The 27,937-nt window shown below is 38.3% G+C and overlaps 1 protein-coding gene across 1 annotated transcript in view; it reads right to left on the reverse strand.

The window, feature by feature from the left end:
• The window catches only part of SPOCK1 (SPARC (osteonectin), cwcv and kazal like domains proteoglycan 1), a 255,375-nt gene that overhangs the window by 106,988 nt on the left and 120,450 nt on the right, over positions 1–27,937 (reverse strand). Inside the window, exon 3 of the mRNA XM_042826651.1 lies at positions 5,861–5,975. Within this exon, the coding sequence (XP_042682585.1) occupies positions 5,861–5,975 (115 nt within the window). The remainder of the gene's footprint in view (positions 1–5,860; positions 5,976–27,937) is intronic.

Raw genomic sequence — 27,937 nt, forward strand, 5'->3', positions numbered from 1 at the left:
TGCATTGGTAGATTGATGGTGCACCATACCATGTGCTTTCTGTCCTATTAATGGGCAACATAGCCCACATAAGAAAAAACAACATTCTTGATTTTCACACACCTGTAACTTCTCTGCTGCAAAATCCAAGGTCTTCAATCTGTAGCAGAAGCATGCCTGTGATGACAGGTGGTCCAGAGATGAAATATTTTACAAAGCTTTCAAATTTTCACCAAAGACTTGTACACATCACTTGCACACCACTGGCACATCACATTAGGAGATGTACTTTGCTCTGACCTCAAAGGCTCCATTCTCTTTTGATTTTCCTGGATTCTCATTTATTTTTTTGGATAAACACCATGAGCTGCAGTTAAACCGTGCAATGTACCGTGAGTGATTAGATATTAGAAAGAAGAAAAGATTTCACAGAGTAATGCAAAATAATTTGTAAATTACAGAAAAGAGGGGGAAAAAAAAAAAAACAAACCAAAAAAAAAACAAAAAACCCCAATCACTTTCTCCATTCTGTTCATCTCCAGAATTCATATTGATAGAGGATTAAATGAATTCTCCAAGACTCTGTCAGAGGTACCGTTGGAATACAAAGACCAAATTTTAGCATTTTCCCCAGTACAATATATTTGTTGAAAAAAACCTAATGCAATATGTTGGTTTTTATGAGTGTGTTTAATCAAATATTTCTGTGCTTCCTTCTGAGGCAAAAATCTATACTAGTAGATTAGAAAAATCAATGTGCAGCAATAAAGGTGGATAAAATGTTAAAATGTCTTGCATGAAAACATTTTTTTCAGGGAAAATTAAATGTAATGACTCCAAAGCAGTTTGCAGACAGAAGTAAATATTGTTGCATTGCTACATGGGAACAAAACCCAACAAATTTGGAATAATTTGTTCTATTTTTTCTAAAAGAACAGTCAAGTGCTTTTATTTCCACTCTGGACTAAGCAGTTGTCTTCTATTCGTTCTGAAAATGTTAATCAACAAGAGTCTATTTGGTGCTCACAAGAAAACCACAACTGTGAATTCACCCCAAAACTTAAAAAAAATCCTAACAGCTTTGGAGATATGAACAATAATTTGGATACTTAAGTTTTCTGTGTCCAGTGCATACATTTACTACTTAATCCTCATAATGATCTTATCATTGAGAAGTATTTATCTTGAATTACGTGAGGAGTCCCACATCTCATTGCTAAAGTTATGGATTGCTCATGGAGGAGCCTTGATTCTCCAGGCAGAACTCAGTGTCCCAGAACACATCTTTTGGCAAGCACCTACCCAAAATGGACGAGTGCACTGTGTCCTACTGCAGAGATTCTGAAAATAAGTGTATTTTTCATCAGTTAAGGTTTAGTATTAATTGAAAGAACAGTATTGGTATGGCAAAATTTCTAAACTTTATGCATAATTTTGACTGTCTGGCATCTGCAAGTTTACTAAGAAGTGCCAAGATTTCGACCAAATAGGGGAGAATGGGGTTTATTAGCAAGACACATCCTGGCCCACTTCAGCATAAACTGAAAGAAAAGTAGTGTTGTGCAAAGTAGTTGGAAATAGTTATACTTTGCTTTCAGAACATTTCGAAGTCATAAAAGCTTATTAGAAAAACTAATTGAATAGCCTCCAGTGGAGAAAAGGAAAGCCAAATAATCATGAACAAACTGCAGAATAGTTCTGCCCTATTATTGTCTGAGTTCTCTGTCCTACAGTTTGAGAAAACACCCAGTAAAACCTTGCTATTAGCACAAACATATCAGTAGGAATGTGAACTGTTACACTTTGAGATACCCTTTGTGAAATGCTTTTTTTTTCCCAAGCTGTACTTAAATAACGAATGAACAACAATTATTTTCTGAATCAGCATGAAAATGAAAAGAGAAAAAAACAGCAACAACAAAAAACAACCTGTAATCACAGCAAGGCTAAACAGGCAACAAAGTGGTTATTAGTAGATCCAGAGCTAATTAATCATCTCCCAGGTCTGATTCTGTTACAGCACATCGTATCATATGGATTGCTCATGCATTCAGGCTTTGATACACATTACCACATAAATCATTCAGCACTAAATGCCACAAGCTTAGGAACAAGCCCTCCCTCCCTTCGGTCAGGCCACTGGCAATGTGGGAGTCAGGCTTGCAGTGCAGGAAGACATCAGCCCCAGAGGAGCACTTGGTGTTGTGCCAGCACCTCGTTAGCATCTAGCAGTGCTGGCAGAGCATGAAAGCAAGAGAAAATACAGGCAAGCGTAAGTCAGAGAGCAGATCAAACAGCAGGGTCAGGGTTTATAGGCTCCATTTAGCGCATTTTAAAGGGCAACTGTTGGTCTAGCGTACAGACATCAAGGAATAGGGCTGCTTAAAATTCCTGCATGCGTGCACAACTTTCCAAGAAACACCTAAAAGTGCATTTGTTGTGGGGCAAAGATTTTTTCTGCAATATTCCCAAGCAGTTTGTGAAAGCAGGTGGGTCACTGACATTCCTGCAATTACTAATTTTCTTCCCTTCTGAATTGGATACAACCTGAAGCACGTAATTAGCACACAGAGCAGCAGAAGTAAAACATGCTCAGTTTCATATATGAGGATCTTCTGCAGGACTTGTTTTTGACAGGGCCAGAAATGGAGTACCAACGGCAGGTATTGTGCGGAAAGACAGGGAGATTTGCCTGCTCACTGTGACTGAGTGAAGCTGCCAACATTGATGTGTTGGTCAGAACAAGGCTTTGATGTGAAATTTAGAAGAACAGATGTTTTATCTGGGAGCTTCTCCAGATCTTAAAAAAAAAAAAAATCGATATTGGCCTCTTTTGTCAGCAGCAGTGGCACGAAAGGACTGAGGAAACACTGAGTAAATAGCTGCATTTCTAAGTCACAGCAGAGAAGCAGCAAGGTTGCATGATTAGCTCTGTGAGTGACTACAGCCATAACTAATTGCTGATTGCCAGCTAAATGGACTGAACAACACGGTAAGCCCTGGCCATGTTAATATGGCCACTGGTTTTCATCTCTGCTCACTCCGTTCTTTCAAAAAAAAACCCCAAGAATGCCATCTCTCCTCAAAGGCAGCTATACTAGCAAAGCCAGCTGAGACGAATGGCATGAAGGTTTACCGGACTGCAAATGCATGACAGATCTTTGAGAGATATTAACTACTGCATTATATGCAAAACTGGACTAATAAAGACTGTTCCTCATAGATCATGTCCAAACTGAAAGGAGTGTTAATCCACACAAAAGATTTAGAAAAGCTCTATCATTAGTCCAATGGTTATTAAGCAATATAAGAGAATTCCTTCAAATTTATCTTCTTTGCCTTTTCTCTAAATGACATCACCAATTTGTACTGTAAATGCCTGTCAAAACTCTATGATCTGTCTGAAATACCTCTCAAAATGCATTCTTCCCAGTCTTCGAGCACCAAGGCTGTGCATGTGGCTCGGAGGAAAGGAGGAGGCTGCCCAGGAGGGTTCAGACAGTGTTTGGAGCTCCTTGATAACTTCTGGGGCATCTCTGGGGCAGAGCCACCCCAATCCACCTGCACTGAGCTGCTCTCCATGGACCCATCCTATGTTCCAACCTGCAGGGCCAGTGGGTCCAATTTTTGTGGCATCGAAGTCTCAGCTCTGTTAGTGAAATATATGATATTTGTGCTGCCAGATGCAGTGAGCTATGCCCTAAAGCCCTATGGACTGAGTTAGCCATCATGCAGCCAGGGTCTCAGTACACAATAACAAGTTTCCATTTAACTCAATTTTTTACACTATTATCTAATACAGTATTATTTCTGAAGTGGTTTAAAAAAGTGCGTATTCTAGCAAAAAGGAAATAAAACAGCAATAACATTGTCTTGTCACTGGTGATTTCAAAGTTAGCTGCCTTATGCCTGGAAAAATGCAGTTTCCTTGGGCTGCAACTATTCAGTGGGCCAGGTAATCAGGTGATGTAAATCAGTGGAGTTCTGTCCGGATGCCTCAGCAATAATGCAAGATGTTGCTCTCATGATTGCTTTTTGCTGAGCCTACTTGCTTTGTAAAGCCACTACAGCAAGTTGATAATGATGCATGAAATGGAAAATCCTTCTGTGCACACCCAAATGCTCAGTGGATGGGCAAAGCAATCACAATGGTGCTCTGTTATTTGGTGGCTCTTAGTACACGTGTGCCCATGCTAATATATTCTGGCATTTGCTGATTTCAAATAGGTGCAACTCCACCTTTTAAATGCATTTATTCCTGATTAACACATCCTTTAATATGACGGGAGACAGATGTACAGCAGAATTCAGGTCACGCACTGAATAAAGAACACAAAGTTGTGGGACTGAAGATGAAAATCTTCAGTGGTGTCACTCCACTGAGTTAGATAGCAGGGAATTTGGCCTGGTTATGTACCTCATTGACGTGTCAACCCCTTGAGGCAACGGTGGCTGGGTATTTTGAGAATAAAAACACTTAAACACTTGCAGCATATGTGCCACTATCACACTTCAGCAGTAGTTCTTTCCGTTCTACAAAACTTGCAGGAAATTGTTTGGAGAATTTTCAAAGTAAGTTCTCGAGAGTTTTTTATTCATCTCCATAGACACAGAGCTACTCAAAGGTTATCTGAAATAGCTGCAGGCAGCAGAGGAATCACAGAGAGATCACATGAAACATAGCCTGGTTTCTGGAAAAGAGGGATATTCAGCTCCTCTTCTATACCATTGCTGTGCACCATTTTGACCACTTCTGGGACACACTGAAAATAGCTCAGAAAGCATCTTGCTCAACATTTATATCTGTATATCATGATGACTCCTATCCAATGCAGATGCCACAAATCCATCTCAACTCAAAAATGTAAGCTACATAATGCCAAAAATGTCACCAGAATGTAAGCTTTGACACAACACTACCCCTAAAATCCTCAGGAATTCATCACATATGGAAAACTGAAGATTAAATGTACTGCCTCATGTACATTACACCATTAACTTTGTTTTGTGAATCTAAGATAACATATATATATTTTTTCCATTGGATTAGCTTCCTCAACCAAGCAGTAGTGAGATAAGATGAGACGTAGTACTGGCAGAGGGGAATCAGATCATCCTGAATTTAGTTCTGCTTAAAGAGTTATGGAACTGCAGCCTTCACTGGCAATGACATTTAGGGATATGAGTTGTTACAGGAAAATTTTTCTTTTCCTTCTAAATAGGAAAAGAAATTGGAGATAAGTTTTCAAATTATTTACTCAAATGCACTGAAAGCAACACAATGTATTTGTCTTAATATACAGACAAACCAATCACATTTGCTCATTACAGCAGTGCAGATTTTATTTGACAGCTGTTGGCAAGAGAGAGGGTTTATTTCTCAGTTTTTCTGGCTCTTGGACTGACTCTGGAGATACTCAAGCCCAGTTTCCCTATAGCTTGTTCTACTTCCAATGAAAGGCAATGTTAATTTGTTTCCTCTGAATTTCTTTATAATATCCTTCATTCTCGATTGTAGCATATTTCAACTTATCCTTGGTAGGCTTATCTTTATTTGCATCTTCCTCACTGAAGTTCTGTGGTCTAATATGAACATACTGGCCAAAGCTCTTAACATATTAAATCATTCAATTTGCTCTCAATTCAGTCATTCAACAATACAGTGTGGAGTTTTCTGTAATTATGTGACTTCGCAGGGAAATACTCTGCAAAGTTCCATCATTTTTTGGTTCCTTCCCAAATATAAGCAGAAGCTTGATTTTTTTTTTTTTTTTTGAAGTTCATCTGTAGTAATCTCTTTTTAATTGCTTCTCATTTTGCTTGTTCCCATCATTCTGGGCATCTGAAGCCATAAAACCATCAAACAATGTAGTTCCCTTACCTGTGTACCAGCTGCTTGCGGCTTACACAAGTGGCAGTTTCATAGTCATGAGTGACACACACTTTATGTGGGCTGCACTTCACCTTCAAACACGGATCTTTGGATGGATCAAGAGCTACAAAAAAACAAACATAGAGGAAAAAAGTTAGCAGTACATACGAAATTACCTTGTGGCTGACAGATTACAAGTGTCCTGAGGAAATACTCAGCCACTTTGCAGTATGTGCCATTGTTTGCAGACTGTAAGGTAAATGGAGATGTGTAAGTAGAAGTATAGAGGGAATACTTAAAGATTCTTATTACTGAATAGCGTTCTGATAATAACTTGGCATTAAAAATAATACTTGACATTGTACTTCAGGAAGAAGCTCTGGTATAACAATCTTCTGTTATGCTCTTTATTTCATAGAAAGGCTACGATGGAATAAGACAGCCACAAGTAACAATAATACCAATAACATTATCCTGGACTTTCATACAACTGTTATCAGCAGCAGTTCTGCTGGAAGTGGGATTAGTGAGCGTGATGAGTTACGACGTCAGAGTAAATATGTCCAAGTTCTTGTCTTTGTTCATGCTCCCTAAGGAAAATTCTTCCTCCAAAGTTGCTCCCTATTCTCCATCCTTCAATACCCAATGCTCCACCACTTGGTGGTTGCACTCCAGCTTTGGTCTGAAGCCTTTATTCCTCAAGGAGCAATCACTGCTGCTTTGTCTCTTTCTCCAGTGTGGACCTGAAGTGAATAATGCTGTACCCTAATGACAATGCAAAACAGATTTAAAGGACTGCAGATACAAAATAATTACCCAAACTGGCACTCGGATAGAACACAAGGATGAACACAAACACCTACATGTGCGCACACACTGCTCATGTGAAAAGCTTATTTGAAGACTGAAACATCACAGCAACCTACTGCCATGTTTCAACAAGAGGTTCCTGCAAGAATTCCCATTTAGGGCAATGAACCAAATCCCCCTGAATACAGTGAACACTCTCTGAAAAGAGGCAGTGAGATTCCGAGGGCTTCTTTATTTGTTTCTCTGTACACAAAAATCACTCTTAACAGTAATGAAGAAATTAGAATGTGGTGTGTTACACTGAGTCTTGCTAGAGCTGCACACATGCTTTCCCTCTGCTCTTGTAAGTGAAGGTATTAAGCACGTATCAGAGGACTCAGGTGGTAAAATTAGGATTTGTTTAGGATTATCCTGTTTAGTGCTCACAGTGAGAGAGCTGGAATCAGTGGAGGCAGGAGCTGCTCCTTTGCAGAGGGGGGATGCTGGTGCACGAGGAGCAGCCCTGTAGCATTCTTCTGGGCCCAACAGAAGCTCAATAGCTCAAAGCAGACAGTATTTGCTGCCCTGCCTACGTGCAAACCAAGCTGCTCCTGCCAACTTTCTATAGACTGCTGCCTTAAGTGAGTGCTGATTTGGTAATCTTTCAAATGAAAAAAGAGAAGTGATACAGTGCTGTACTGGATACCACTTCAATTACAGCACTGATCCCACCAGGGAAAATCTCTTATAAATACTTTTCTGCAATCAAGTTCTATTTGAAAGGCTATCTATCTAAATTTATTCTCTAACAAAAGGATGCTTCTAAAGACCAGCAATAAGTTGTATCTGCCAGGAGGAATTACAAATATTCCAAAAATGGTTATGTGAATACTCAGAAGGGAAGTCACAGCCATATGTAGAAATTTCACCCTGAAGCGAGTTTTAAATAAGCTTTTTTGGATATTATTTTGCCATAGACTCAACTTTCTGTTCATCTGGAAGGTGTCTTTAAAATCCATTTTCCTTCCCCCTTTCCATCCCACATGATGGGTCATTTTTTGAATTGGGTAACTCAGTTTCATTTTTGGAACCATGTAAAGATCTTACTGCAAGTTATGGTCATGAAGCTCAGAGAAACTTTCAAATGATACTACTTGAAGTACAAGAAGTTATGGTTTGCTAAGCACCAGATTTCTTTATGTGACAGTAAATACATACCCAACAAGCAGATAACACTTGTGTTTCTCTTGCAGTGCTGAAGCCTTGCAGCTGTTCTGCAGGTTTAAACAGCAGTAGCTACAAACTCTTACCACATTAACACCCATCACACATTTTCAATGGGCATTTGAGCATCACCAGTGTACATATATTTATTTTGATGAAAGGCACAGGGAATTTGCAAAAACAAAAGTGTTAAAAGCTTCTTTTTCTTCCTTAAAAAAAAAAAAAGTCATCAAAATTGACAGAAAAGTGAGCAAGGAAGGAGAACAGACCGTCTGTGTCCTGTACCACAAGCAACCCATCAACAACACCCAAAGAGTTGCTATGAGGAAAATACAGAGAGAGTGTTTGAGAAGCCTGTCTGCCCAACTAAGAGACCAGAGACTGAAAATTCAGGGGTGCTTTGCTTTTGGTTTCTGGTGTCTTTTGTAACAGTGACACGTGAGGAGAAGCAGTGATTCTGGTCCCAGCTCACCAGCCCCCATCCGCTGCTCATTACATCCCCAGAAAAGCAGTGGGTGAGACATACGTCCTTAATCCTTTTTCTTCAGCTCTCACCAGAGACTGAAACAAAGTCTGAGGCAGATATCTATAAGAAAAGCATTAACGAGCAGAACTTGGTTAGCCACTGGTCTGGTTTAGCCACTCTGTATTAACACACATGCACGTTGTCTGCTTTTGCTGGAGACACATCCTAGATAAAAAATACTGCATCAGTGCTGCAGTCCTACAAGTCACACCCATGGTGCAGACAGGAAAGGTATGCTTGTTTTCATCCTAACCTTGAAAAGCTGGTTTGGAAATAAAAAAATGGTCCCACTCAAACAACTACAAATGTTGTTTGAAGAACAGCAATGGTAAAGGATGTGGTTGGAAACACTAGCAGCTGTTTCCTTTGAAATCAGGCCTAAGAACTCTCAAGCTCAGTGTCTTCTAAAATATGAAAATAAGAATAATAATAATGCCAATAGGAATACATAAGGCTTTTAATAAGCACTCGCTGGATGAATTATTTCATTCCTGATGGATAATCTCATGGAGATCCTTAAATGGACAACACTGTGAAAGTGCAATTAATCATTTTTTATAAGCAACCAGTTCAAAGAAGTTTATTAAATGCAAACAGAACTGTGGACTTTGTCAGAAGACAGCAGACAACCCCCACAGTCTAGATTATTATTTTTTGATATATTTTTTTTTAAGGCAGAATGTATGACCTATTTGAATATAAGAGGTCAAAAAAGGGATTTATATGTCTGCCAAGTTTCTCAACATGTTAAATAAGTTTAGAAGGTTGTTCTACTGCTTAGCCAGACAAGCCCTAAGGAGAGGTCTTAATAAGAAGCAATTTCTGAAATATGCTAATCAAAGATCATGCCTTGTTAATCAGATTTCTACATGACTAGGAGCAGATGCTCATCATCTACAGAAGAAAAGACCCTTGGGAATAAGATGAAACATAACAACCATATTTGTCATCACAGTTCTTTGTGTCCTAAAGCAATGAGTACAAAGTTTTTGAAAATGAAAAGCCAAAAGTAGAAATAAAAAAATGAAAGTGGAAAGATGAGCAAGGAGGAGAAAATTAAAGTTAAGTTGTTTTATAGATGTTATTTTATCAGCTTTAAAAATCACACCCATCCCTTTTCTATGTTAGAGTCCACATGAAGTTACTCAGGTTTGTGGGCAAGAATAACAAAAACACCTTAAGTCTACTTGCACTGTGTGAATATTTTCCCTGTTTTCCTTTATGCTGAGACTGCAGGAGAAGGTGACTTGGTTAGTTAGTGTGACCTAATGGTGGCTGAGGATTGGTCCAAATTTTTTTGGGGTGAGATAGGTGTTCAAACAGAATTGGAATTAAAGGTTTTGTGTGAACACAAACATTTAGATGGAAACTCATCTCAGTCCCTCTGTCGTTCTGTGAGTCCAGGTTCCATAACTTCCTGTCCTGATCTTTCCCATGTTATCCAAATCCTTGCACACCTGATCTCCAAGGGTATGTATCCATCCCAGGGGACAGCTGGCTGAAACATAGGGAAACACAGTACTGCATGTCTCTCAGTATGAACATTTTTGGAAGTTTTTCATCCTCTGAAAACTCCTGGCTTTTTATCTTGGCTCAGAAGTCTTACTATTTATCACTTCTATTATCAAGATGTTTCTATGACCAACATTTATTGTCTGGAGCTTCTCCGTCCTGGTATCCTGAACCCTGAAATCTCTTCCTATCTGGAAGGGCAGAAGTGAAGAGATATTTAGATGGGCTGAAGTTTTTACTTCAATGGTTACAACTACTTGTAGGAAAACTGTACTTTCTTGGTCTGGTAGCTATACAAGTCAGCTGATGGCAGTGCACAAGGGAAAAGCTTTCACCTCTATACAGTGACCCCAAACCTATGGCAGGCTATTTATACAAGACGCAGGAATCAGAATTCCTGCTATTAAGAGGCAGAAGATTTGCATTCCTTTTTTTAAGTTAAGCTTTTAATTATGCAAAGCAACATGAGATATCTCTTCAAATTATGTTAAAATTCTCTGGTTCCATTACAGACATATTAGAATAATTGGGAAAAAATAAGCACAAAGATTGCATCAGATCATTAACAACCTCCTAATGGCACGCTGGCAGCTTTTCCCAATGCAGAAAGGACTACGAACACCAGTTGCATGCCAAATCCTTTTCCTCGCTGCTTCTACAGAGGAGACCAGAGGACATTTGTGTCTGAACTCTGTATACACTTTTCTTTCTCCTCTGTGTGCCCTCCAGTTGAGGCTGTGAGTCAGCAACACAAATCAGTGTTGGACAAAGACCTAGCAACAGCGTTTGAGATACTTTTCTATTGCATTTCATATCTGTATATATTACCACTATAAAAGAAGACTTATGACTTAGAGGAAACTCCGTAGTTCAGATAATGGCTGTACAGGGAGAAGTTGCTGTTTAAGGCTATGCTGTAGCCGTGGGTCACGTGTTAATCACAATAAATTTATTTTTCGCTCATTTGACTTTAAAAGGGTGATAACAAATAAATACTCTCAGAGCGTCACAGCAATGGATGTGCAATCCTGCAGAAACTGCATGACTCGTTCCCAGCAAGATTTATGAGCTTGATTTTGTTTTTATGACCATTTGTTTGGGGGAAGAGAATAATTTGAAACTCATGGCTGTTTAGTGGAGCTGAAACAAACTACACAATCAAAAAGAAATGGCATTATGTAAATATTGGGGTTTTTTGTTTGTTTTCAAGACTGCCTAACAATAAGTACTATCATCACTCAATGACAAAAATACTTCTGCGTAATGAAATGTCAAAAGCAGTTGCTTTTATGAAATCCCCTTGAAACCATTCTCAGTATATGAGAAGAACATCTGTTGAGAAAGGTACGATGAACTGGAAAATGGGACCTGCTGTCTTCAGTACAGAGATCCTGGGGCATATTGTAAGACAAAAGAGACTGATAATAGAACAAAGCCTCTCAATTAAATGATGTGTTACACTATAGGTGTGTATTCCAATGTCGTTATGTATTAATTGATTCCAGCTAGGTGTGCAAACAGCAGGTAGGGCCTGGCAGTGACAAAGCTGTGGAGGACAGCAGGTGTGGGCAGGGAGGAAGGGGAGGAAGGCTGACCCTCACCCAGCTTCCTCCACACACAATAAGTGAATGGTGAACTTCAGATCCAAGAGGAAAAGTTTCAGATCAGTACTTTGTCTCTACCAAAGAGAAAATGTAATCAAAAGCAGCTAAGCAGTGACTTGCAGGAATTATTCTGTTCTCCATGAAGACCGTCCTATAGCAAACCTATATGAAGCCATGAAGCCAGCTCAAGCATATATTAATAAAAAACTCTCCAATCTTTGCCCTTGATTTTTGCTTGAAAATCAGCATGTTTTCAACACATGATAGCCAACATATGGCTAAAAGAAGGCTTGATTTTAACATTTCATCTGTTCCATAGATTTACCTTCTGTTCAGCTTTAAATTAGATGATGACCTTGTGCTTTTTTCTGCCTATAACCTTATGAAAATAATGTTTTCCTATTTTACAGGTTCATAAGTGGCCACACTGAGTTGCTTAAGACTACCTTGTTTATTGGAGCTGAGTGTAACTTCTCAGAACTGCCACTGGTAATAATTCTGGTTTTAAAATGTGTTACTTAATAAGAGAATATGAACCCTCCCCTATCAATTGCAAGTGATTACCAATTTTTAAATTCTGTTTCTGCAAATCTTCGCATAAATCAGTGTGCTTCATTAGAGAGAAAACTGGTGTTAACCCTCCTCCACCTCTAGGGGAGAACATGTCTTCAATTAACATTCAGATATTTAAGCCCCTCTTTCTCTCTTTCATGCTCTCTCTCCATGTAATTACTCAGAGCAATTTGCATACATAAATCAATTCAGTTGAAAATTAATTACCGTGGGCCTGCATGTTTCAGACATGTATGAGTTATTTTCAGTAAATAAGATTTCTCCAGGCAGTTAAACAGTAACATCCTAAACTGTCGTCACTGCACAGTATTTTTGCACAGCTTTGGCTTGGAGAACCCTAACATGGGAGAGGCTGAAGATGTTGGGATAGCAGACAAAAGCATCAGTTTTCATTTTTACAAGCACTTCCAAAAATCTTTCCTTATGTAACTGACATATAATTTCTTTTGACATTTGCAAGGGCTGTGCAGGTGAAAAGGTGCTCTAACGGAGTCTACAGATTTCCTTTCCAAAGCAAAGATAAGAACCTGAGAAGTACGAATTTCCTTGAAAAATATACAGAAGTCTGGTGCTGTGAAAATACATGAAGAAAAGAATGAAAAAGAGAAAAGCGTAAGCCAAGAAATGTGCTTCCACCTACATCAATGTAGGTATTTGGTTAGTAAAGACACATGTAAAGACTAGAAAAGACCAAAATTGGTTTTCTAAAGAATCATAAACAAGAAGCTCCTAGTTTGATTTCTGGCAATGAATAGTTATGATTTATATCTCAATATACTGCAAAAAAATCTCAAATATTTCTCTACACTGGGACAAGTTTTTAACATTTCACATACTTAGGCATGTTTAGCTAATACATTTATCTTTCCAACACCTTCTTTGGAATCTGAAAAAAAAAAAAACAGCATGTATCTGCTGGAAAAAAAAGAAGCTGTCAAATCCAGCTACGTACTTCTTCTGTTTTCCAGCTATCACAGGGTGCACTTTGTACAAGAAACTCTCCAGCCTCTAGGGCACAAGTTCAACCAACATGCAAGCAGAGACCACTCACACTGGTTCAATAAAGTATAAACTGGCTTCAGTGCCATAACATTGCTCTGTGTTCCAAACACTTGGGCTGTATGATGATTTTTGCTTGGCTGAGTTAGAGATGAGAGTTGTGTTTCTGCATAAGGAGAAAGTGAAGGCAGAACAAACCTAAAAAAAACCACAGACAGAAGGACATCAGTCAGACGTTCCATTCAATTTTTAATTCCAGGAAGTATTAAGGGTACAAAAATAACCCCATTCACAAGTGCTCATGGAGCTTCCATAGATGTTTAATGACAGGAGATCTATGGATTTGGTCTCAGTGTCCCAAGAGCCCCTGGAGTGATGCAGCATCAAGCTTTCTGAGATAGCACTGGGGAGCTTCAGATCGTTCTAATCTTTAGTTGGTAGAACATGAGAAAATGAAAAACCTTTGCTTCCACCTTGCAGGGAGGACTCAGTTCTATAATAATGGAACCTCAGCATAGGAGCAGAATTAAAAGCATGGCTGTTTCCTTTGGTCAGCCTCAGCTCTGTTCTTGTTTTACAAAGATACCATATAATGATGCAGCCCAGCATCTCAAAAACCCGGCATCCTGCTACTCGCTCTAAATGACCTCCACCCTACCAGCTTTCCATTGCTCTGCCAAAACAGGCATAGCTGTTTCTGTAGGAAAGCTACTAATGAGTCTGCCTCCTCTTCGGTGCCTCCAAGCACACCTGTACCCCTTCTGGACCAAAAGATGCTTGCTTATATTTTCAATTTTCTAGCAAATGAGTGAGAGGCCAAGAGAAGAAAAGCACATGGATATCCACACTGGTAGAGCTCATTAGCTGTGAAATAATTATAAGTCATATTTTACTTTTGTGTGATGCTGAGGCTGCATTTTCCCTATGTGTGATCAAGCATGGGTCCCATGATATTGGGTGATTCTCAATCTCCAGATCCTGGTACCACAACACAACTTCATTTCTTTCTCTCCAGAAGTCAGTAAGAGTTCATTCTCATTGCTGCTGGGGAAATATTGAAAATATAAACTGTAAAGATTTAAAATTCATAACAATAACCAAAACTATAGAAAACTACAAAAAAAAAAGAAAAGATATTTAAGATGTGTATAGTTGACAATCCCATGGTAACTCTGAAATGTCAGATACAATTCATCCCACAAACTGACCTAGACCATTTTTGCTTTTAGTTACACTAGAGTAAATCATTTATTCAGTATGATTTCATTTAATACAAATTATTTTACTCCAAGGCCAACTGAAAATAAAACAGTTCATGCCTTCTTCTGAAAGTAATATTTTGAATTATTCATGCATAGTTAGAGACACACCTTTCCCATTTCAGATGAATACAAACAAGTATTTGGATTTGTTCAGGTGGAGAAGTTGCATCATATTTCACAAAACATTTCCTCAACAGCTCTGCAGCAGTCATAATCTATACTTTAACTGAAGCAATAAAATAATGGGGAAAAGATATCAGGATTTGATTTGGATAGATAGTTTCTGAGATACTGAACTCTTCCAACTTTGATTAAAAACTATAATGCATTGTAATACTGTGAAATATGAGTAGAAAAAAATCCAAGGATATAATTGAAATAAATATCTCTGCATATAGAGTTCTTCTTTCTAGAAAAATATCTCCTACCAATCAAATTTTATCATTGCTCAGTATGTATTTTACGTCATTAAATCTCATGAATAACATATATGTTAATGAGTTTATTTTTAGATGCAATGCAGAAGCAAATTCTGAATGTTGCTGGAAATAACAAAAAATAAGGATCAAAGGATTGCTTTTATGAATCAGTATTCTAGTAGGCACAATTATAATTATTTCCTAACACGATGTTATAGAGATGTAGGCACATAATGGGAATTCTGGATATGGAAATCTGACAAGGTCACTCTGTTTGTCGACAGACAGAATGTCAGTGCAAATGAGGTACATCAGTTCCCAGCCAGACACTCTGGCTATCTTCTCTTAATCGTATTTAAACACTGTACTGGATAATGTGTTCAGCCATGGAAATGAGCAAATCTCTACGTGTTCCACTGGTTATATGCTAAGACATGTGAAACAGAATTTGGCATCACACATTATCAAGTATGGAATGTAAAACACAGGAGTGCATTTTGTGTTTATAAGGTACAATACTGTTAGCATGCTTCAAAACAGTGTGTCCTGGAAGAATGACAACTTCACTCTGTTCTTAGCACATGAACTCATGTGCAGCTGATGGCCCAGTCATTGGGCAAGAAGGAAAGGACAACTTATTGTTGTGTTCTTGTTGCTAGATGATCATTATGGTCCTTTTCAGCCTAGGCCATTCTATGATTCTTTGTGACATGGGGCAAATGAGTTAGCTTCTCTGTGTCGCCTTCTATTTTCTCTTCTAGCATTTAAAATGGGGACAGCAATACTCACCTGTCTTTACAGATCACCCGGGGACTTTTGGAAGGTATCACAGAATATGACTGATTTGTAATGTACCGTTTTACAGCAGCTGAATTCTGCAGAACTAAAAGCCGTTTCATGTTCATTTATGACAGTCTGATTGTCTCCATGGAAACATGGGCAAAACATCATTTCTACATCAACACAGGAAGATTTGTTTCCATATTATATTAGTTTTAGTGTGCACCGAGAAAAACAAACACAAAACCAAGAGATTTTTCCAAGATGAATTTCATTATGAAAAGTGTTTTCAGTCCTATTAAATGGGAGTTGTCTCTCTGTCAACCTGATACCACAGTGGAAAGCCTTGCAAGACAAGCAACATTCTGCAGAATATCCCTGGATTAGGGATAAAAATAGAAAAAGTTTAGAGGTATAGTATTTATTGTGAGAATAAATCACTAGAATTAGGAAGTTATAGGCATTTTAGCCATGAGCCAATCAAGCAGAATGAAATCTGCTGGTACTGCTTGTGGTTGGTACTTCATCTAGCAATCTGCACAGCAGAGAATACAACAGTATAAATTATCTAGGGCCTGCCTCATGTAGTTGATTGTGTAATGTTTTATTACTTTTGAGAGGAATAACCTGAGCAGGAAAAGATCAAGCTCCTGTATGGACAATTGCTTAGATAAATTGATATCCAGAAGGGAATAGAATGGGAAATAAATGAAGAGACAAATGCCTATCCTGGATGGTTCTAAAGTACAATAAATATAAATACAGCAAAGAAAATTCCTTCGTCTAGCATGAGTTAACAGAAACCAGTTTTATGAAAAAGCAATGAATATGTAATACAATTTCTCACTCTACACTGCAAGAGGAATTCTCTAATGTGAAACAAATAAAGTTGAAAATTCATGTACTACAAAATCATTTTTGAGAATTAACTCTACTCTGTGGTTATTTACCAGCAATAGCTGAGATTGTGCCAAAGGCAGAAATGTGAGGACTGAGAATTTCTAAACAATAAGACTATGGTGACTTTTGTGCACAGAGTGAAACGAAAAGGTAAAATAGGCAGCAAACCTCAGAAGTGGAAAAGCACACTGTCAAATGCATTGCAAGACAAGTGGTGACAAGTTAAAGCATTAGCTCTGGAATTTAAGTGGATTGTGGTAGGATAGCAATCCAAAATATGAAGCTGTAGGACTAGTGCATCCCAGAAAATCAACACATAGAGAAGGACAGAAGAAAAAGACCCAAACCATTGTGTTATTTCTACAAGTTTTTTTTCTTGCTCCACTTTAATTGCTGCAGAAGTACGGGAACTGGTGATTAACCTTTAATTCACACAGCCCACCATTCCTTTCTTGGTTTTGAGACTTCAACATTCATTTTCAACAACACATCACCTGCACAGAGCTGCTGCTGAATCAACACACTTTGCACTTAACTTTTTTATGGTTCTCTGGCAAATGCGTACAATGACAAAATTCTACTCTTATTACTGCGTTCCGAGACAAGTCAGTATGCCTCCTGATAAGCATTTGCTGTTTATTTTTTGTGAAAACACAAAAACAACATTTAGAAGGCTTTAAATGAATTCACAGTTCAATCAGAATGCTTTCTTTTTCTAAAAAAAACCCCAACAGAAAACCTGTACACTGATGAAGACATCATCTGATAAAAGAGAAATTACATTTCCGTTGCCTAACACTCAGCTAAAATAATTCTGAAGAAAGATCCTTTACAAAGAATTAAACTTGGAGCAGTTGCTTGCGGACACTCAAGTAACTGCCTGGAATAACTAAAATGCTATTTTGTCCTTTTCCCACTGAGAAAGAGCCCAGGTCGCCTCAGGCAATACAACAGCAAATTTTGTAACTTTGCACACAGCATGGTAGCTAAAATACACTTCTACAACAGAGGAACAACTGTTCATAAGAGAATTGCTTGCTTTCTGAATTACATAGGCAAGAAATTCCATCAAAAAGAGTAAGCTTTCTGAGTTGCAAAGTAACACTGAATTATTCAGGGTTCGTGATGTACATAGTACTTTTTATTAGAACAAAGATAAAATATAGAGTACTTATAAGAAAAGAGCCATATATATCAGTAACCTTGAATAAATCAAACATAAAGTAACAATGGAATTGGAAACTGAGCTTTACTTCTTTCAGGGAATATATATATGTAATATTTCCTGAATCAATTTGTCTGATCTATCTGCAGACATTTCTGGAGGCGTTGCCCCAAATCTGGGACATGAACATTGTGAAGAGCAAGAACCATTGCTGTAATTCTAAATGGTGTAACTCAGTCTTGATCCGAAAAGATGTAAATATTACCAGTATGTGCTCCCCTTCTCGACTTCATAATTCTCTTTTAATAGAGGAAACCTGAGAGGATAAGTACTGGATCTCTGAGCAGAAGGAAATCCAAATATCAGATGCTTTTCCAGTTTCAAACAATATCCTTACAGAAAAGTGACAGTCAGAAGGTTGCAAGACATTAACCATGACCTTCATATTCAGGAAAAAAAAACCAGTTCAATTTATACAAATGTGCCATGATGTTAAGGGAAGACAAACTATATTTCATCTTGATTTATGCATCCCACTGCTTCTTCTGAAGAACATTTTAATCAGCAAATCAAGATTTCAGTAAGGTTACATCACTACAAAGAGGTGCTCTCTATAATGAAAAGAAAAAAAGGGCTGAGAAAGCCGTGCAGAAAGACAAGATGACATCATGCTAACTTTGGAAGCAGAGAGTTGATGTTTCAATTCAGGGTATTTAATTCAACTACGTACGTAATGATGCATTGCTCTTTCATAGAAAATATACATGCCTACAGAAATGTGAAGATGCTCAAAAACATAATGAAAGGAAATATCAGCACCTGAATGCATTATTCTGTGTGCAGGCCTGGTATAACTGAGCTGTGAGGATTTATCATAAGAACTCTGATTAAACTACGGCAAGAGCTGTTGTACTAATGTGCAAGTTCTAATGAGGAAATTCATTTCTCTCTTCCTCATATAGTATCAATTTCATGCCCGATAGGTTTTTAAATGGGCCACAAATCCTCTTTTTTTTTTTTTTTAAATCCAAAGCAATACTACAATATGAGGGCTTTTAATGTGCACTGAACAGTCAACAACAGAGAAGATATTTATTAGGCATAACAGACTCCTTGAACACAGAAGAATCTGTATGAGACATGGTCATTAGGATGTGTGCAGCCTTTACTATGGGCTCTCAGTATTTGCTAATACACGGACATTTTTTTCAGGGCTTGGAACTGCGTGGCATCAAAGTGGCAGTACCACTGTTTCAGCAGAAAGATCCCTCTTTCCCCCATCAGTAGACTGTCTCAGTAGCTCCTCTTCCAAGTTTTGTATCAACCTAATTAATTTAGCAGTTCCTCAGGCTGTGGGATGATTTGAAACTCAGCATGTTCTGCTGCTGGTAATTTGTTAGCGTGTCTGAATTTCACAGTGTTTAACTACTTTTTCAGGTAGATTTCCAGATCATTTCATTTTATAATGAAACAGGAGAAAACTGGAAGGCTGGACTTAGAAGGGCTTTACTGATCCTCACTATTTACATGGCTTGAGTAAGGAAATGAAAGCTTGGCACACTCTTAACTACAAATACAGAAGACTGATGGGCATCGTTACCTGCGGTGGGCTGTCATATTTTTGTAGTGAAATGCTGATTAGTCTCACTTTACTGTGAGAGATCATCATGCTGAAAATCCCAGAGTGCTGGTTCTCTAAAATGCTGTTTATGTACAACTTTCAAACTTGCAGCCTTAAAAAAGGACACAGAATTTTCAACATCTTTGTAGAGCCATTACCTGTATGTATAAGTGCCTGTCCCAGAGAAACTGCAGATTTAAAAATTGCCATGTTCTCACAGATACTTCTATTTTAATGATGAGATTCACAGTCCAATCTTTGGGATCAGAATTTCACATTTTGTTAAATGATTGCTATCACAGGACTGATAAGCAGGCAAGAAAACTTGAAGTCTACTTAAACAGCAGATTTCATCTCTGAAAGTGCTTCCATTTCATTGTTAATGTATTTGGGGGGGAAAAAAATAACCAACAAAAAAGAAATCAACATAAATAGAAGAATAGACATAAAATTTCTTGCCACTTTGGTGATAGCTTGGCAACATATATGTTCTATAGAGAGCAAATAGAAATCAAATATTAGGGACGTATGGGCCCATGACCCCACATCTGCCTGCTGTTAAATTTCCTGTGTCTTTGCTGCTTGTACTTGAAAGTGCTTTCAGAACTAGAATTTTTCTTTCTTTCCCTTTACAGCAGTTTCCATGAAATGAATAATTCACATCCACTTATTCACTTAAAGAGCTGAATGCTGGGACTTGCAACCAGGTAATTAGCTAATAAGGAACAGTGAATTTTTTGCTTAAGCTATCACTTATTACCAAATTGGTGTAAAGATGACAATATGCATTCATGTAGAATATTCATGTAGAAGATATACAAAACAAGCTTAATAAGAATAGGTAAATAAGGATCAAATGAGTATCTTAAGATCATATGAATATATCCAGAGATTTCTATTAAGTTCATCTGGTAGGATTTTGAGTTCACAGAATCCTGTAATATAAGGTAGCACTGACAAACATGCTTTTCTTCTTAGCTTTGAATTTATTATTCTGAAAATTGATGAAATGTATCAAAACTAGCTGGTCAGTTGAATGCATCACTGAAAATCCATATGCTTCAGATCAACAAGTTGCCTACGAAATTAGGTGGAAATAAAGAAATAAGCTGCATTTAGTGATGGGATATACATCACAGTGTAGAAGAAACACTGATAAAGTGGAAGGGAGAGATGGCAATGTCAACCAGAAGGCAGTACTCAGATAAGAGCATATGCTCACAGCAGCTCTTGGGAAAGGAATGTGGGCTTGGAGAAGCATTTTGAAAATTGGATTTGCAAAGCAGGCATCACACACAAAAGGCATGATAGCATGGCACAGAGCTATTCTAGTTTAGGTGTGACAGATAAAGCCAGACTACTACTTGAAACCCCCTGAATTCCTATGTATTTACCTGTCCCTGTAATCTAGTCAATGAGTATACAGTTTATCATCCTGATGTAGAGCACAAAGAATGATTTCCCTCATTAATGCAAATAGAACTTTCAGTTCCAAGCAAATCTTAATATAAGGGTCTGTAAGAATGTGAGCTAGTCACACTAAATGAACCAAGCTGCCATGCTGAGCACTTCTGAGGATATGGCCCTAATAAGCATTTTTGTGGTCAGTTTTAAAATTTGGTATGTTACAGAATTTTATGTTTAAAATGCAATATGTTTAGAATATTCACTAACTAGTATATATTAATCAAGCGTTCTTACATTAAGGATTAGCTTGAAAACAATAAGCTATTCATTTAATGTTCTGGTGAAACAGAGAAATGTTAACTACTGCATATTCCTATCCATAGTTGAAGTTACATTAAAATGAAAAATAAAAAAGGAAAAACAAAAAAGGAGCAAGTTTGGATTCCATGGCATTGCAGGACTATGTGATACAAGAGGATAATTTCATCTCAACAACTTCCCTTGCCTATGGCTTCCTACTTTCAGTCCCCCATCATCTGCCCTATGATATCTGAGTTCTGCACAAAAATACTGTACAGGAAATCAATTTTAAGATGGCAGGATTTGGCATTCAAAGTTTGAAGCTTTGAAATTGTTGATACCCTTAAATAAAAGATAATGAATACCAAGGACAGCATTTTAAGTGACCATGAACTTGCTGACCATATCCCTGAACTGGGTAAGGTTATCTTTGTCACTAATTCAAATTCTTATTCCAGGTGGATGGCTGAATATGTGTGTTGGGAAGTCTGTTGTGTGGAAAGGCATTACACATTGCTTTTCTGTGTAGGGGCTTCTAATGGTGAGAGTAATTGCCATTTAAGAAACACACTTCCAAACTGAAGCTTGTAATAGCTGACAATTTGAAGTGCTTGGTGTTTATGTCACATCAGGGAGTACAGTCCCCTAATACATTCTACACTGCACATTTCCTTACAAACTACATAATTCAAAGGGGAAAAAATATGTAAGATCTTCCATTCGAGAGACTAAAACAAAAACTGAAAACATTTATATAACCTAAATCTGACTCACGTACATTTCCATTGAAATTTAAAAAGTCTAAAATTCTCAAGTGTTCTGAGAACCACTAGCTGGGAAATGGCACTGATGCAGAAATGTCAAGACTTAAACATAGCAGGTCGGAAACCATCTCACTTCATATTAGATTCCAGCGCTGTAGATATCTGAAACTTAGCTCCTCTTCTGACTTGCTTTTATTTTTGACAGCTAACTTAAGATGAGAATTACACCCCAGAGCACCTATTTGCTTGTACCAATGAGAATCAGAAAGCAGACAACTGGATCTATAGTAACAGACATGGAGATGCAGGCAACTGAATCCCATTACTATGATGTACCCTTCTGATAATGCAATTATCTGGAGGAGTAAATATGAGATGACTTTGGTTGGTTCCTATATTATTAAGGTAATGCTATCAAAAGTATTTTGTTGTTAACGATATTATCATGAAAAAAAAGGAGGTTCACATAATTACTTGTGAAGAACCCAGAAATGTCCTTCAGTCATTTGTTTGGGCAGTTTTAAAGTATTTCCCTTGGATGGGGAGGCAGAGAGGGGTATGTTATCTTCAATTAGTCATCAAAAGTTGTTTCAAAAGCACTCAAGATTTATGCTTTGAATGCAGTCTGCAATACATCAACAAGTACCATTCTTAGTGAAAAAGCAGCAAGCTCAGCCACGTAGCTGATGTCTAAGGACCTGTCCCTGTGTATCTTGTGAGGCTGGAGGCTTAAGAGCCTGGTAAGCAGTACTGCAGATTCCCTATTTAAAATATGCTACAGCGACTTTCTTAAGCTAAGCTTTTCTACTTCACTTATCTGTCAGAGCTGGTAGCTTGATTTGATAGATACAGCCTGATATCATTAGTGCTTCAGGAAGATTTTAAATGTCTTTGGTAATCTTTCAGGAATCCCGTGGAATTGCCATAGCTTCACTTGAGCCTGGGGAAGAATGAAAGCATGAGGTTTATCGGTCTTGGGTAGGAAATGCAGAGAATAAAGGTAGAGTTAGACACAGAGTTCTGTCATCTCTGGTTGCCAGTTCTGTGCCAGTTCACTGAAATGGGCTTCTCTGTCACTGAATGAGTAAAATTGCATGCTGCAAAGTTGGAAGCTTCTATACACAGCTGCGTATGAGGAAGACTTCGTTCTCTAGAAGAGTGGCCTCTGCTGGCTATTTGGAGGACTGGGATTGACAGAATTAAGGACAGGATTATTTTATTTGTGCTGTATACGAGAAAAAAATCCCTGTATTTTCACAGAAATGTGAATAGAGCCTTGAATGTGATGCAGTAAATCTTAGAAGAGATGCGGGGTACACTCCTCACCTCTGAGCTCCCTGCTAATCTATTGCAGAGATGTACCAGGAAACAATTTCAGAGCATACTGCGTCTTGCGCTGTCAGTCAAGCAGAGAATAGTACAGTGCCTGTCAGGCAGCACTGGGGCTCAGGAGAACAACAATAACCACATGAAAATTTCCTGCAATTGCAATGTTTAGTGGATTTGGGGAGAATTTCCCATCTATACACAGAACTCAAGCAAAAAAAAGACAGATCACATCTGCCTTACATTCCCCACAAGAACCAGGTAAAAGAACTGGTATTGACTGGTAAGAGAATAATGCCATTCAAATGGCATTAACAAGTCACAGCAAGGTTTCAGTACAATTTGTTTAATGTACATCAGCTACAGGAAGCAGCAGAAAGAAAACTGTGTTGCTGAATCCATGAACAGGCAATTTATGTTCTTAGATAAACTGTGATTGCACATGTGTTTAATATTTGGGGTGATCAATACCCTTTGCAAATCAAAGTTGAAAACTCTAATATTTTCCAGATCTCTATATACAATCAATCTCCAAACCTCTTTCTCCCTCTGTCATGAAATGCTGTTGTTTTCAGGCAACTGTATCTTCAAAACTGCAAGACAGAGAAATCTCCCTTCCCACAGCTATTTGTGAAATCATAATCGTATCAGAATATTTTATGACCACTGCTGGGAGAAGGATCCCCACGCTTCATGGCAGACTTTATCCATAAGATCACCTCCTCAATACCATAGCTCATTAGTGGTTGGTTACCTCAATTTTAGACAAAAGAAAAACAATTAAAAATGATCACATAGTACTCTGAATACTAGCAGTATGAGTTCATTCTTTCTCCTGTTTTATTTTTCTTTATTGACTGTTTCACAAACAAAGAGTTTTTCATGGCACGAATGACCTCCTTTGGTAAAACAAATGGTATAAGTAAAATGCAAAATGATTTTCAGTTTGTTATTCTAATAGCAACAAAAATGTGATTACTGCTGAAGGATATCTGCGCCCTTCTAAATCCTCTGACATTTATGCAAATGCCCCAGTGGGTTATGTTTTTCCTTCTGTGGAGGAAATCTTTCATATCACAGTGCAGAAGCAGGGTTTGCACTCCCACTGAGCAGGTTAAAGGTTTTGTCAAGTTCAACATTAAAGCTGGAGTATCTCAAGGAACACAGCGTATGTAAAAGGCAGATGGAAGCAATCTGAAGGCCACCTGAAATATCTCAAAGCAGCAAGTGGCACATATGTATTTATCTTCCTGTGCACAGTACGGAAAAGAACCAGGGCTACCTGATATGCCCATGGAAAATATCAATTAGCAGGAGAAGTGCCAGGATTTTGCTTTGGGGAAATGTGTGACCAACCTGATTACCATGGATTTTGGGAGCTACTCACTACTGGATGTCTTACTGCCTCAGCAGCTTTGCACAGCCTTCATACAGATTAACATAGAAGGAAGCAATATGGCTTGCCATAATGCAGTTTCACACTCTCCATGTAAAGTTCCCTGCTGCTTAATTTGGCTCATCAGCCACTGTTCTCCTGCCTCCTTCCCTGCACTGCTGTACGGTTCCATTAAGTCTCCACAGTAATCTATAACAATTGAGTCTGAAGTGAGGCTATTAAGAAAAGACAAAAGCATCTTGCCTCATAGCTCTCTATAAATGAAAAACATATTCCTAATTTCACATAGGTATTTCATTTGTTTTAGGCTTATGAAAGGCTCTTACCCTCTAATGATATGAATGGGTGATATATTTCTGTTTTCATTGAGTTTCCGATGTTAAATTTTTCTTCAGCATTGGGTTTGGAATTATTATTTTCTCATATGTTCCACTGAGGATATTTGGTCTTTATTTGTAAATAAATAGAACAATAAGTGAGGAGATAATAATAGTTGGTACAGTGAAGAAGTCTGCCTAGCAATAGGGCTGTCTCTCTGAGTATTGTGGATTATACCAAACCTTGAAAGGTTATAATTGAACATCACTGAACCTATGACGGATTTTACATTGATAAAAAGGGCATGGTAATTAATCACTTGCTTTATTAGAAAGATATGATTCTTTACAAAGATTAAAAATGACTACGAGTGCTGATAACCTGTTAGATCCTCAAGAAGGCAGCTCTGTGAATGTAAGAGACAATAACTACAAGTTATGTCAGCAGCAGAATACAGATGAACAGCAAGGAAAAGGGCAGTGTTAGCATCAGGGAGGAGACTAATGGAATAAAATGCAGTCCACAAGTACCTTGTGTTGAACTAAAGGAACACAGTAATTAGGTATATGGAAATAAAACCTCCAGAGAAAACCCCAACCTCATGGCAAACCCTTTTCAACATTTGTCTTTCCAATATCATTAGTTCTCCGTTCCTTAAACAAAGGATCCACAGAGCTTCGTGCTGGACTATTATCTGCTTAATTAACAATATATTTGATTTCAAGATACTCCACAATTTCCTTCTCATCACCTTCTATCATTTCTCTATGAAACAGGTTATACATAAAACTCAAGCAAAATACAAAAGATACTTGAAAACAAGCAGGTCCTTTGAAACTCTACACGAAACAGAAACATCTTCAGCAACAATTCACACAAAATTGTGTTTGCTTGTTACGACAGCAAATAAAAATAACAGTGTTTTCCTGCGACCTGATGATATCTACTCTGGTGGGTTATGACTGGGTATGGAAATGTGGGCTTCTTAGCTTCTTTGTAACTACTCTTAAGTGATTCTTCCCTTCTCTTGAAAAAGCAAATAGATAAGAGGAAAGAGGCTGTAGAGACTGGAGTTTGTTTGTGGAACACAGAGACAAGGTGTTTAAATTTATGAAGAAACTCAACACCACTCCCAACACGATTGCAGTGCCTACAGTCTGCTAGAAGTCTGTAAAGAGGATTGAACTGGTACAGCAATGAAGCTTCTAATCTTAACATGGATTATTCTATACATTAGCAAAAACCTCTTCTGTATCTTCCAGAGTTAACAACTATTTTGACCATCGCTTATTATGGAATCTGGTTTTTGACATTATTCAGAAACCAATGCAGTGATTTGGCACCAACACTGCTAACAGCTGATTGTGTTGTGTGTGTTGTTTGACAGACCACATAGGAAGACTAGAAACAACTTCTGGCTCTGCAAATGTGTCTTCCCCTCACACCTGGGGAAGAAATGCAATGGGAATGTCACTAGGTTATTAATGACAGAAAACTGCTTCAGTTCACACTTTCTCCTGACTGCGCCTCATTAGCTTTGTCTGCCCACCCATGCATTATCTCCTCATAATTTCTTACTAATTATCTTCAACATCAAAGCTTTTGGGTAGCTTTAATACTTACATACTTCAAATTACATTTTATTTAACAGCAGGCTCTTGGATAGATAAAGTACAGCAGAAAAAATAGCCTATTGTTAAACCAGTGGAGCATGCTGTGCTGTTCAGGACACTGGCAATAATGACTGAAATATTAAAGCACCAACTGCTGGCATCTCCTACAAGGGAGTGTGAAGCATGCGTGAAGGATGGTGGATGGCACCTACCCCAAGTTGGAGGGCTCAGCCTTTATTCAGGTGAGAATGTGAACTGGTAACACAGTTGCAAAGCTGTTAGTTACCTAGATCCTCTATTTGATTCTCTACTCCAAACCTCTGATGTCTCTGTCAAGACAGAGTCCTAACAAACCTGCCGAAATCATGAAAGCCATGGTTCATTGGAACTGCTCATTCTCTGTAGCCTTTATTATCAGGCTTAGCAACTACAAACAGTTCTGCAATAGGTGGGCATGTTGCCACCTCTCCTGCTGCTGAAGCTATTCCACTGTTAGCAATGCACCACCTGCCCAAACATGGGACCCCTGCTGACTGACAGCACGGCCGGCTCTGAAGAGCCAGCCGGGCACAGGAAAAGACAGAGATGACATGAAAACAGATCTCTGTTGCCACTGAAAGAAAAACAGCCCAATTGCTGCATCCTCTGTTCAGAACGCTGGTAAACAAACACTGAAGAGGGTTTTCTCAGCACGACAGGGCACTGTCAGAGCACCAGATTTTTGTGCTGCCCTGTATATGCTGGCTTTCATAAGAAATGCTCAGGATTAAAGCTTACACAAACACTTCTTAGTCTCAAGAAAAGAGCATAGACAAGGCTTCTCATTACAGCAAGTGAAGTTTTCTCCTGAGTTGTTCCAGCAGACTCTCCAGGCATTAAGAATATCAGACAACTTCTGGTTCCATTCATGCAAGATGACCTTCTCCAATCATACATAACATTTATGCACATAAACACAAGTTCTAAATCAGAAAGAAAGCCGTTTTTTTTTTATCGCTCTCAGAATTTCCAACTTTAGCTGCTCTGTGGAAACCAACAGGCAAAAGTACAAAATAAGTACTTTTTTTTTTCTTTTTTTTCTTTTTTTTTTTCATGCTGCCCAATCCTTAACAGAACTGCATAGTCATCACCACTGGAAAAAGATGAAGCTAATAACTTAATGAGGTCTCTAAAGGGTTATGTTTTCACAGACAGGAAAAACACCTAACTCACTCAAAATTAATCACAGCATGCTTAAATAATTCAAGGCTTAAAACGACATCTGTCAAAAGTCAGAAGAAGGCCTAAGTGCACGATTTCTGCAGCCACAATGTTGACTGTGAAAGCAGCTGTGACTGGCACTTGATCTGTTTGCTTACCCTCTCTACACATGGAGTCTACTGGCACCTCAAACCACCTACTGGCATCTTAAGGTTCCATGTGTGTTTTGGCTACAGAATGTCTGTAACTGCTGAGAACTTCTCGGGTTCTGATGGTGGCTTTGAGGTTGCCTTCAAAGGACAACCTTCTGCCTGTAGCAAATTCGTGCCTATTGGCCAAATGCAGTTTTTACACATTTTTCTGATGCATCTGGCTCAAGCCATTGTGA

This window comes from Centrocercus urophasianus, unplaced genomic scaffold (genome assembly GCF_019232065.1).
Source record: "Centrocercus urophasianus isolate 14NV4802_14NV808 unplaced genomic scaffold, USGS_Curo_1.0 seq_26, whole genome shotgun sequence".
Classification (NCBI taxonomy): Eukaryota; Metazoa; Chordata; class Aves; order Galliformes; family Phasianidae; genus Centrocercus; species Centrocercus urophasianus.